The following is a 12079-nucleotide window of genomic DNA, read 5'->3' on the forward strand; positions in this document are numbered from 1 at the left end:
ACAGCCCCCACACCACATCTTGTGGCAACAGGTCACAAAACTTGCTGCTGTGATTGGCTGTGGTATTTCACCCAGTAGAGTTTTTTAATTCTTAGTGGGTCTGTGTAATCTGAGGGAAATATGTGTCTCCAATATGGTCATACATTTGGCAGGAGGTTAGGAAGTGCAGCTCAGTTTCCACCTCATTTTGTGGGCAGTGTGCACATAGCCTGTCGTCTCTTGAGAGCAGGTCTGCCTACGACGGCCTTTCTCAATAGCAAGGCTATGCTCACTGAGTCTGTACATAGTCAAAGCTTTCCTTAAATTTGGGTCAGTCACAGTGGTCAGGTATTCTGCCACTGCGGACTCTCTGTTTAGGGCCAAATAGCATTCTTGTTTGCTCTGTTTTTTGTTAATTCTTTCCAATGTGTCATGTGTATTTTTATTTTCTCATGATTTGGTTGAGTTTAATTGTGTTGCTGTCCTGGGGCTCTGTGGGGTCTGTTTGTGTTTGTGAACAGAGCCCCAGGACCAGCTTGCTTAGGGGACTCTTCTCCGGGTTCATCTCTCTGTAGGTGATGGCTTTGTTATGGAAGGTGTGGGAATCACTTCCTTTTATGTGGTTGTAGAATTTAACGGCTCTTTTCTGGATTTTGATAATTAGCGAGAGTCGGCCTAATTCTGCTCTGCATGCATTATTTGGTGTTTTACATTGTACGAGGAGGATATTTTTTGCAGAATTCTGCATGCAGTTTCAAATACAAATTCCATCTAGACACTGTTGCCCTAGAGCACACAAAAAAAAAACGATACATACCTTGGTCTAAACATTAGCGCCACAGGTAACTTCCACAAAGCTGTGAACAATCTAAGAGACGAGGCAAGAAGGGCATTCTATGCCATCAAAAGGAACATAACATTTGACATACCAATTAGGATCTGGCTAAGAGTACTTGAATCAGTTATAGAACCCATTGCCTTTTATGGTTGTGAGGTCTGGGGTCCGCTCACCAACCAATAATTCACAAAATGGGACAAGTCTTACTGAGATGTACTGTCAGGGCCCAGGTCTGACAGAATCTGTGCAGAAGATCTAAGTGCTGTTATAGGCCATCATTGGTTGGGGACATAAGCACCAGATCTCTTTCTCTCTCTCTCTCTCTCTCTCTCTCTCTCTCTCTCTCTCTCTCTCTCTCTCTCTCTCTCTCTCTCTCTCTCCCTTAAGGCTGCTCTCTGTCTCTCTCTCCAGTTCTCACTCTCTCTCTATCTATCTCTAATGCTGTTATCTGTCTCTCTCCAGCTCTCTCTGTCTCTGTGTCTCTATCTGGAAGGCGGGTCTCTGTGTCTCTATTTCTCCATCTCTCCCGCTCTCTGTTTTGGGACTGGCCTCGGTCTCGTCATCTACCTCTGTGACCATTCATTTCTCTCTTCCATTTACTTCTCTTGCTGCTCCCCGTCTCTCCTTGCCTCATTCTCCTCCATCTCTCTCTCTGTCTCACTCCTTGTTCTCCACTCTGTGCGATCACTCTCTCTTAAATACTCTCAATCTCCCTCTCTTCTCTGCCAGCTCGACTCAGACCAATCAATATCCCTCCAGACAGCCTGGAGGCATACTCTCTTTCCTTTTCATTCTTCCTCTCTTTTTACAGCATAGGATAGTACTGTACTTTATCCCTTACCAAGGGTTTTCATGTCGTCCCTCCCTCCCTCTCCCAACCTCTAGCAGGTTTTCTAACACATTAACACATAGTGAATCTGGTTTCACTGTTCACCACAGAGAGCTGACATCACTGTATATGGCTGGCGCTGTGGGCAGGGTTTCTGCCCATGTTCAATTCCTCTAGCATTGTGCCCACCACCTCTCTATCTGTGGCAACTTCAAATACCACTGCCCCTTCTCTGCCCCCACCTCACCCTCTTCATTCAATTCAATTCAAGGGGCTTTATTGGCATGGGAAACATGTGTTAACATTGCCAAAGCAAGTGAGGTAGATAATATACAAAAGTGAAATAAACAATATAAATGAACAGTAAACATTTAACATACAGAAGTTCCAAAACAATAAAGACATTACAAATGTCATATTATGTATATATTCAGTGTTGCAACGATGTACAAATGGTTAATGTACACAAGGGAAAGTAAATAAGCATAAATATGGGTTGTATTTACAATGGTGTTTGTTCTTCACTGGTTGCCCTTTTCTCGTGGCAACAGGTCACAAATCTGGCTGTTGTGATGGTACACTGTGGTATTTCACCCAGTAGATATGGGAGTTTATCAAAATTGGGTTTGTTTTCGAATTCTTTGTGGATCTGTGTAATCTGAGGGAAATATGTGTCTCTGATACGATCATACATTTGCCAGGAGGTTAGGAAGTGCCACCTCATTTTGTGGGCAGTGTGCCTATAGCCTGTCTTCTCTTGAGAGCAGGTCTGCCTTTCTCAATAGCAAGGCTATGCTCACTGAGTCTGTACATAGTCAAAGCTTTCCTTAAATTTGGGTCAGTCACAGTGGACAGGTATTCTGCCACTGTGTACTCTCTTTTTAGGGCCAAATAGCATTCTAGTTTGCTCTGTTTTTTTGTTAATTCTTTCCAATGTGTCAAGTAATTATCTTTTTGTTTTCTCATGATTTGATTGGGTCTAATTGTCCTGCTGTCCTGGGGCTCTGTGGGGTGTGTTTCTGTTTGTGAACAGAGCCCCAGGACCAGCTTGCTTAGGGGACTCTTCTCCAGGTTCTTCTCTCTGTAGGTGATGGCTTTGTTATGGAAGGTTTGGGAGTTGCTTCCTTTTAGGTGGTTGTAGAATTGAATGGCTATTTTCTGGATTTTGATCATTAGTGGGTATCGGCTTAATTCTGCTCTGCATGCATTATTTGGTGTTCTACGTTGTACACAGAGGATTGTTTTGCAGAATTCTGCATGCAGACTCTCAATTTGGTGTTTGTCCCATTTTGTGAAGTCTTGGTTGGTGAGCGGACCCCAGGCCTCACAACCATAAAGGGCAATGGGCTCTATGACTGATTCAAGTACTTTTAGCCAGGTCCTAATTGGTACGTTGAATCTTCCCCACTTCTACCTACCTCCAGGCCCTTTTCCTCTGCCTGCTAGGCATTGTGGGTTTTAGGCTGTGCCCACCTCCTTACTCTCCTGCACTCCCACCCCCTTAGGCCCCTTTACTATACTAATTCCCCTTCTCCCTGGCCCCCAGGCCCCCTCCCTTCTCCTGCCCATTTCCCAATCCCACTCCCCTGGCCCTCCCTGTCTCTGGCAGCCATGGGATACAGTATAGTGTTTCTGTCTGGCTGTGTGTCTCTCTGCCAGTGTACTGTGTCAGAGCAGGGGGCTCTGCAGCCAGACAGTCCTCTCTGAAAACTCTCCTCTCTGCCCACGCTGGTTTACAATCTTAACATGACCGTCTGCTATGGTGAAGAAACATGGACTGATGATTCCACTTCGTTGATGTGTATTTCTCTTTCTCTATATACTTGTTCTGTCTTCCCCCTCTCTCTTGCTCTCTGATTACCTCTCTCCCTCTTCCTTCTCTTCCTCTCCTGATACAATATCTTGATGTTTTATCTTTTCATAGCTTCTCCATAGCATTGTCATATTTACCATAGTCATAGTTGCCAGTGCCATTTATGAAGATAGTCATATATAGTCATACATGACTATCTGTATCACATCTAGTCATATATATGTGAGTATATATGACTCTGTTTGACCATATCTGTGTTGACTGACATCATTGCTTCTCTCTTGTTTCCATCACAGCCAAGGAACAATACTTCATCCCTGGTGAGTGGGTTGTGTTTACGCTTTCATACTCTTTCTAGCTAGCTTTTCACCACTCCACAGCTCCACCCCTCCACTCTTTTTGTGTTCTTCCTCTTCTTTAACCTCTATTCTTCGAACTGGAATGGATCAACTCTCTGGGTTTGGGTTTTACCATAAGTTGTGTGTTTCCTTCTCTATGCCTCACCTCTGTTTAACTCAGACTAACTTTGATAAAGACTGAAGGAAGGTCTTTATTTGCTTTGGCACAAGCACATTCACTGACAAGTGTGTGTGTGTGTGTGTGTGTGTGTGTGTGTGTGTGTGTGTGTGTGTGTGTGTGTGTGTGTGTGTGTGTGTGTGTGTGTGTGTGTGTGTGTGTGTGTGTGCAAAATAATAATGACAAACACTCACAAAAACATTGGAATTCCATGTTTTATTTTGGGAATAATTGGACTGTAGAATATACTCTCTAGGACATTATGAAATGTAATCACAGTGAAACTCCAGTCTATTAAAATGCGGTTTCTGTACTGGCAGACAACTCTCTCTCTTTATCCCATCAAACTTACCCTCTCTCTCCCTACCTCTCTTTCTCTCCCCCCCTCTCCCTACCTCTCTTTCTCTGTCTGTCTCTGTCTCTCTCTCTCTTTCTCTCTCTCTCTCTCTCTCTCTCTCTCTCTCTCCCTACCTCTCTTTCTCTGTCTCTCTCTCTCTACCTCTCTCTCTCTCTACCTCTCTTTCTCTGTCTGTCTCTCTCTCTTTCTCTCTACCTCTCTCTCTCTTTCTCTCTCTCCCTACCTCTCTTTCTCTGTCTGTCTCTCTCCCTTTCTCTCTACCTCTCTCTCTCTCCCTACCTCTCTTTCTCTGTCTGTCTCTGTCTCTCTCTCTACCTCTCTGTCTCTGTCTCTCTCTCTCTACCTCTCTTTCTCTACCTCTCTTTCTCTGTCTCTATCTCTCTCTCTCTCTCCCTACCTCTCTTTCTCTTTCTCTTTCTCTGCCTGTCTCTCTCAATTCAATTAAATTCAATTGATTTTATTGACATGGCATCTCTCTCTACCTCTCTGTCTCTCTCTCACTCTACCTCTCTTTCTCTGTCTCTGTCTGTCTCTCTTTCTGTCTCTCTGTCTGTCTCTCTCTCTCTGCCTCTCTCTCTCTCTCTCTCTCTCTCTTGCTCTTTCCCTCCCTCTCCTTCTATCTCTCTCTCTCTGTCACTCCTCTTGTCTCAATGAAAGTTAAGTTCCTCTGCTGGATCAAAGAACGTCCTGAAACTTTCCTTGTTTCCTGGGAGGCAGGAAATGACATTTCCTTCCGTTCTTCCACTTCGCTCTGTAATGAGCGTCATTAGTCTTCAGCCATCGCGAGCGTGTGTGTGACGTCCCGTCCACAGCCCATTGTAATGAGCATCATTAGGCTTCAGTCATCATCAGTACAAGGCTTCCTGTCTGTCTGAGCAGTTTGTCTCAGAGTCCAAAAGAGACCAATAGGCTGTCTGTATTGTAGAAGCAGAACACATGGAACAACACGTCTCAGTCACACCTGCTCCAACTCAGATAGCCTCAGGAGATGTGGAGAGAAAGATACTTGACTTTGCGAAGTGGATATGCATGGATGAGCGTCACAATGGTAACATATAAACACAACTGGAGACACCCGTCATTTTTGGATATTATTGACATGGCAGCTGTACCGTAGCAAAATAGTGTAGAAGTGATTGCTAACTAACTGTAAACCGTTTTAGCTGGCAAGTTAGTAGCTGGCATCTTGGCTAGCTATGAGGTGAAACAATTCACTTATTTTATCACTAATTAGCCATCGCAAATCTCTTTGCTAGCAAGCGTGATGATTTCTTCAAAACGGCAAGGTGTCTCCAGCAATGTTGAATTTTTGACGTTCTATGACGTCTCCACTTACAAGCGTATTGAGGGGCATCCTCTGTCTGTGGCTCTAGGTGCTCTACTCTTTACAGTGGCACGATGACATCATCTCTAAACTTCACTTAGGGGTTGGGCTGAGCGTGCGAGCGCTATGGAACACAGGACACAGAACACTAACTAACAAAAGAACACTGAGCCATCCTCTCTGAGTGAGACACACACACACACACACACACACACACATTGAGTGGCTGCTAGTGCCTCTCCATTATTGAATAGTTGTGATGTAAGTGGCTCCAGGCTCTGGTACGTACACCTCTATTCATAGACAGAGGGAGAGGGGAGAGAGGAAGACGGGAGAGAGGGAGAGAGGAGAGAGGAAGAGAGGAGAGAGGGAGAGGGGAGAAGGGAGAGAGAATGAGAGGGGAGAGAGAAGAGAGAATGAGAGGGGAGAGAGGAGAGAGGGAGCGAGGGAGAGGGGAGAGAGGGATAGGGGAGAGAGGGAGAGAGGGATAGGGGAGAGAGGAGAGAGGGAGAGGGGAGAAGGGAGAGAGAATGAGAGGGGAGAGAGAAGAGAGAATGAGAGGGGAGAGAGGAGAGAGGGAGAGAGGGGAGAGAGGGATAGGGGAGAGAGGGAGAGAGGGATAGGGGAGAGAGGAGAGAGGGAGAGGGGAGAGAGGAGAGAGGGAGATAGGAGAGAGTGAGAGAGGGAAAGGGGAGAGAGGAGAGTGGGAGAGAGGAGAGTTGGCGAGAGGAGAGAGAGGAAAGAGGGAGAGGGGAGAGTGGAGAGTGGGCGAGAGGAGAGAGTGAGAGAGGGAAAGGGGAGAGAGGAGAGAGGGAGAGAGGAGAGTGGGCGAGAGGAGAGAGAGGAAAGAGGGAGAGGGGAGAGAGGGAGAGAGGAGAGAGGGAGAGAGGAGAGAGGGCAAGAGGAGAGAGAGGAAAGATGGAGAGGGAGAGAGGGAGAGAGGAGAGTGGGCGAGAGGAGAGAGAGGAAAGAGGGAGAGGGGAGAGAGGGAGAGAGGAGAGTGGGCGAGAGGAGAGAGTGAGAGAGGGAAAGGGGAGAGGAGAGAGGGAGAGAGGAGAGTGGGCGAGAGGAGAGAGAGGAAAGAGGGAGAGGGGAGAGAGGAGAGTGGGCGAGAGGAGAGAGAGGAAAGAGGGAGAGGGGAGAGAGGGAGAGAGGAGAGTGGGCGAGAGGAGAGAGGGAGAGAGGAGAGTGGGCGAGAGGAGAGAGAGGAAAGAGGGAGAGGGAGAGAGGAGAGTGGGCGAGAGGAGAGAGTGAGAGGGAAAGGGGAGAGAGGAGAGTGGGTGAGAGGAGAGAGAGGAAAGAGGGAGAGGGGAGAGAGTGAGAGGGAAAGGGGAGAGAGGAGAGTGGGTGAGAGGAGAGAGAGGAAAGAGGGAGAGGGGGAAGAAAAGAGGAAGTAGAAGTGCACACCCCTCTGACGTCGTCCCTGAATTCCTCTATCCCTGTCTGCTTCGCTCTCTTCATCACTCTGTCCGTCCCTCCGCCTCTCCCACATACTCTCTCCGTTGCCTTCACCTCTTATATTCATCACACTCATCTTCCCATGCACTGGAGCCACTCCCCTCCTTCCCCACCTGTCTTCATTCCCTTCCCTCTCTCCCTCGCCATCTCTGACGTCATCCCTCTCTCATCCCACTCTCACTCTCTTTCTCCATCTCTCTCCCTCTCCTTTAAACACTTCACTTCCTCCCTGGCCTGTACTCTAGGGTCCTCTCTGCTAGACTGCCCAAATCCTCTCTGACATCTCATCCCTCTCTCCTGCATCTCCCCACCTCTCTCCATCTCCTTCTCTCCAACTCTCCTAATATCCCCATCTCCCTCTGGTCTGCATTTTAAGGACCTGCTGTTCTTTTCACACCACTAGGTCACATTTCTAAAATAGTACTCATCTCTTCCTTCCGCTCTCTCCCTCTTGGCCTATCTCTCTCTCCCTCTCTCTCTCTCTCTCTCTCTCTCTCTCTCTCTCTCTCTCTCTCTCTCCATCACTCTTTCACTCCTCTCTGCTCTCTCCCTCCCACTACCCATTTCTCATCTGGTAGTACGTGCCAACCTTTTGGGTCGTGGTAGGCCAGGCGAGAGCAGATCTTTAAAGGCTCGCACATATTGCACCGAATGTGTATCTGGTGTACATCGTTCAGCACACTGTCTTTTAGGGACCACCCCCTGACGTCTAATGCTGACATTTTCACCTGATTCTACATGTAAAATCGGTGCGCACTCGGATTGCAAATTACGGCCGGCACTCTGTTCAGAGGTTCTAAGTGCTCTCGGCCAGCAAACGCTATTGGTGTGTCAGCCCTCAGGTGTTTAGGTTCTCTATGGCCAGAATAGGCATAGGCCAGTGTGTCACAGAGAGTTGTAAGCACGTCTCTATGTGTTGTGTGTGTGTGAGCTTTTTATACCAGTTGGACGTGTGCATTTTGGGTTTCAGGTACAAGTTTGGTAAAAGGTGGTTTTGTGCGGGTGTTTTTTGTCTGTCAGGTACAGAGTTTTTTTCCAAGTTGTGTGTCATGTGTCTTCAGGCACCGAGGACGTCCGTTTGAATAATGAGTGTAACAGTGATCCAGTCTGTCCTCCTAAATGCCGCTGTGAGTCCAACGTGGTGGACTGCTCCAACCTACGCCTCAATAAGATACCAGAACACATCCCTTCCTCTACCACTGAACTGTAAGACACACACACACACACACACACACACACACACACACACACACACACACACACACACACACACACACACACACACACACACACACACACACACACACACACACACACACACACACACACACACACACCTGCCTCCCTGACACTTAACTGCAAGACATCTGGACCACATTAATCACACATTTATGTCAATGGTTTATCTCTGCAAATGTTTGAAACCTCTTCAGGATTCGTTGCTGTGTTTCTGTTTCTTTCTAACCATGTTCTGTTTCCTCCTCTATCTCTTCCCAGTCGTTTGAACAACAATGATATCAGCACACTGGAGGCTGTAGGAGTCTTCAAGACCCTCTCTCAGCTCAAAAAGATGTCAGTTGTAGTTTATGATGTGCTATGGTAACTTATTTACTTAATCAAAGAAGTTCACTGAACTTATTTTTAATCGCTTTAATTGATTTATTCCCAGTAACCTTAGCAACAATAAGATCACAGAGATCGAAGATGGGGTGTTCGAGGGGGCGGGGTCAGTCAATGAGCTGCACCTCACCGCCAATCAGCTGGACTCTGTCCGCAGTGGAATGTTCAAGGGACTGGAGGGACTACGCATGCTGTGAGTCACACACACACACACACACACACACACACACACACACACACACACACACACACACACACACACACACACACACACACACACACACACACACACACACACACACACACACACACACACACACACACACACACACACACACACAGTGACACAAACAGATGCAAACATGAGCACATGCATGCACACACACACTGCATACATCAAATCAAATACATTTTATTTGTCACATGCGCCGAAGACCTTACCAGGAAACACTTACTTACAAGCCCTTAACCAATAATGCTGTTTTAAGAAAATAGAGTTACGAAAATACTTACTAAATAAACTAAAGTAAAAACATTTATTAAAGAAAGTAACACAATAAAATAACAATAACGAGACTATATACAGTGACTGGAAAGTGACTGTATGGGGAAAGTGACTGTATGGGGAAAGTGACTGTATGGGGAAAGTGACTGTATGGGGAAAGTGACTGTATGGGGAAAGTGACTGTATGGGAAAGTGACTGTATGGGGAAAGTGACTGTATGGGAAAGTGACTGTATGGGGAAAGTGACTGTATGGGGAAAGTGACTGTATGTGGAAAGTGACTGTATGGGGAAAGTGACTGTATGGGGAAAGTGACTGTATGGGGAAAGTGACTGTATGGGGAAAGTGACTGTATGGGAAAGTGACTGTATGGGGAAAGTGACTGTATGGGGAAAGTGACTGTATGGGGAAAGTGACTGTATGGGGAAAGTGACTGTATGGGGAAAGTGACTGTATGGGGAAAGTGACTGTATGGGAAAGTGACTGTATGGGGAAAGTGACTGTATGAGGAAAGTGACTGTATGGGAAAGTCTTTATCCTAATGTTTGATATTTATTTATATCCCCATATTTCAATACACTTCATATCTATTCACATCACAATGGTATATGACAATTAAGCGGTTCTCTCTATTCCAGAATGTTGAGGAACAACAAGATCAGCTGTATCCATAACAACAGCTTCACTGGCTTGTACAACGTTCGCCTGCTGTCTCTCTATGACAACCAGCTAACGACCATCACCCCTGGAGCCTTCGACACCCTGCAAACACTGTCTACACTGTAAGACACACATGCACACATACACATATACACACGGCGCATTAAAGCATAATTGGTGTAATTATTAAGTCTGGTGCTGACTCTCTCCCTCGATCTCTCCATCAGTAACCTCCTTGCTAACTCCTTCAACTGTGACTGTCGTCTGGCCTGGCTTGGTGATTGGCTGAGAAGCAGGAAGATCGTCACGGGCAACCCTCGATGCCAGCGCCCCGCCTTCCTCAAGGAGATCCCACTACAGGACGTGGCAGTGCCTGACTTCCGCTGTGAAGAGGGTGAGTTACGGTCAACACACACACACACACACACACACACACACACACACACACACACACACACACACACACACACACACACACACACACACACACACACACACACACACACACACTCCAGCACACAAGTTTTTTGTTGTTTTGTTGCCATGTACTGTCCCTTTAAGATAAAGGTAATTACCTGTTGATGTTCCCCATTGTGTGGGAGGTAAATTAACTAGCCGGGACTGGACTGATAATACGTTCTGCACCAACAACTCACTCCTCTTTCTTTCAAAGTCAAAAAGTGGTTGAATGGGACTCCAGGTAATCGACTGTCCTTAGAAAAGTATTTTGTTCTTTTGTTTACCAACTGATTTCACACTCAGCAGTACCGAGGCTTCTGATCGATGCACCTGACAAACACACACACACTCAGCAGTACCTAGGCCTCTGATCGATGCACCTGACAAACACACACACACTCAGCAGTACCTAGGCTTCTGATCGATGCACCTGACAAACACACACACACTCAGCAGTACCTAGGCTTCTGATTGATGCACCTGACAGACACACACACACGCTCAGCAGTACCTAGGCTTCTGATCGATGCACCTGACAAACATACACAAACACACACACACTCTGCAGTACCTAGGCTTCTCATCGATGCACCTGACAAACACACACACACTCAGCTGTACCTAGGCTTCTGATCGATGCACCTGACAAACACACACAAACACACACACACTCAGCAGTACCTAGGCTTCTGATCGATGCACCTGAAAAACACACACACACAAACACACAGACACACTCAGCAGTACCTAGGCTTCTGATCGATGCACCTGACAAACACACACACACACACTCAGAAGTACCTAGGCTTCTGATCGATGCACCTGACAAATTCACACAAACACACACACACACACTCAGCAGTACCTAGGCTTCTGATCGATGCACCTGACAAACACACACACACACTTAGCAGTACCTAGGCTTCTGATCGATGCACCTGACAAACACACACACACTCAGCAGTACCAAGGCTTCTGATCGATGCACCTGACAAACACACACAAACACACACACACACTCAGCAGTACCTAGGCTTCTGATCGATGCACCTGACAAACACACACAAACACACACACACACACTCAGCAGTACCAAGGCTTCTGATCGATGCACCTGACAAACACACACAAACACACACACACACTCAGCAGTACCTAGGCTTCTGATCGATGCACCTGACAAACACACACACACACTCAGCAGTACCTAGGCTTCTGATCGATGCACCTGACAAACACACACAAACACACACACACACTCAGCAGTACCAAGGCTTCTGATCGATGCACCTGACAAACACACACAAACACACACACACACTCAGCAGTACCTAGGCTTCTGATCGATGCACCTGACAAACACACACACACACACTCAGCAGTACCTAGGCTTCTGATCGATGCACCTGACAAATACACACAAACTCAGCAGTACCTAGGCTTCTGATCGATGCACCTGACAAACACACACACACACACTCAGCAGTACCTTGGCTTCTGATCGATGCACCTGACAAACACACACAAACACACACACACTCAGCAGTACCTAGGCTTCTGATCGATGCACCTGACAAACACACAAACACACACACACACTCAGCAGTACCTTGGCTTCTGATCGATGCACCTGACAAACACACACAAACACACACACACACTCAGCAGTACCTAGGCTTCGGTTCGATGCACCTCACAAACACACACAAACACACACACAC

The 12079-nt window shown here is 46.8% G+C and overlaps 1 protein-coding gene across 1 annotated transcript in view; it reads left to right on the forward strand.

Moving 5' to 3' along the window:
* LOC135512160 (slit homolog 1 protein-like) overlaps positions 1-12079 on the forward strand; it is a 189173-nt gene that overhangs the window by 139427 nt on the left and 37667 nt on the right. The window contains 6 exon segments of the mRNA XM_064933877.1: positions 3756-3779; positions 8177-8321; positions 8613-8687; positions 8785-8928; positions 9878-10021; positions 10127-10293. Of these exon segments, the coding sequence (XP_064789949.1) occupies positions 3756-3779; positions 8177-8321; positions 8613-8687; positions 8785-8928; positions 9878-10021; positions 10127-10293 (699 nt within the window).

Source organism: Oncorhynchus masou, chromosome 24 (genome assembly GCF_036934945.1).
Source record: "Oncorhynchus masou masou isolate Uvic2021 chromosome 24, UVic_Omas_1.1, whole genome shotgun sequence".
NCBI lineage: Eukaryota > Metazoa > Chordata > Actinopteri > Salmoniformes > Salmonidae > Oncorhynchus > Oncorhynchus masou.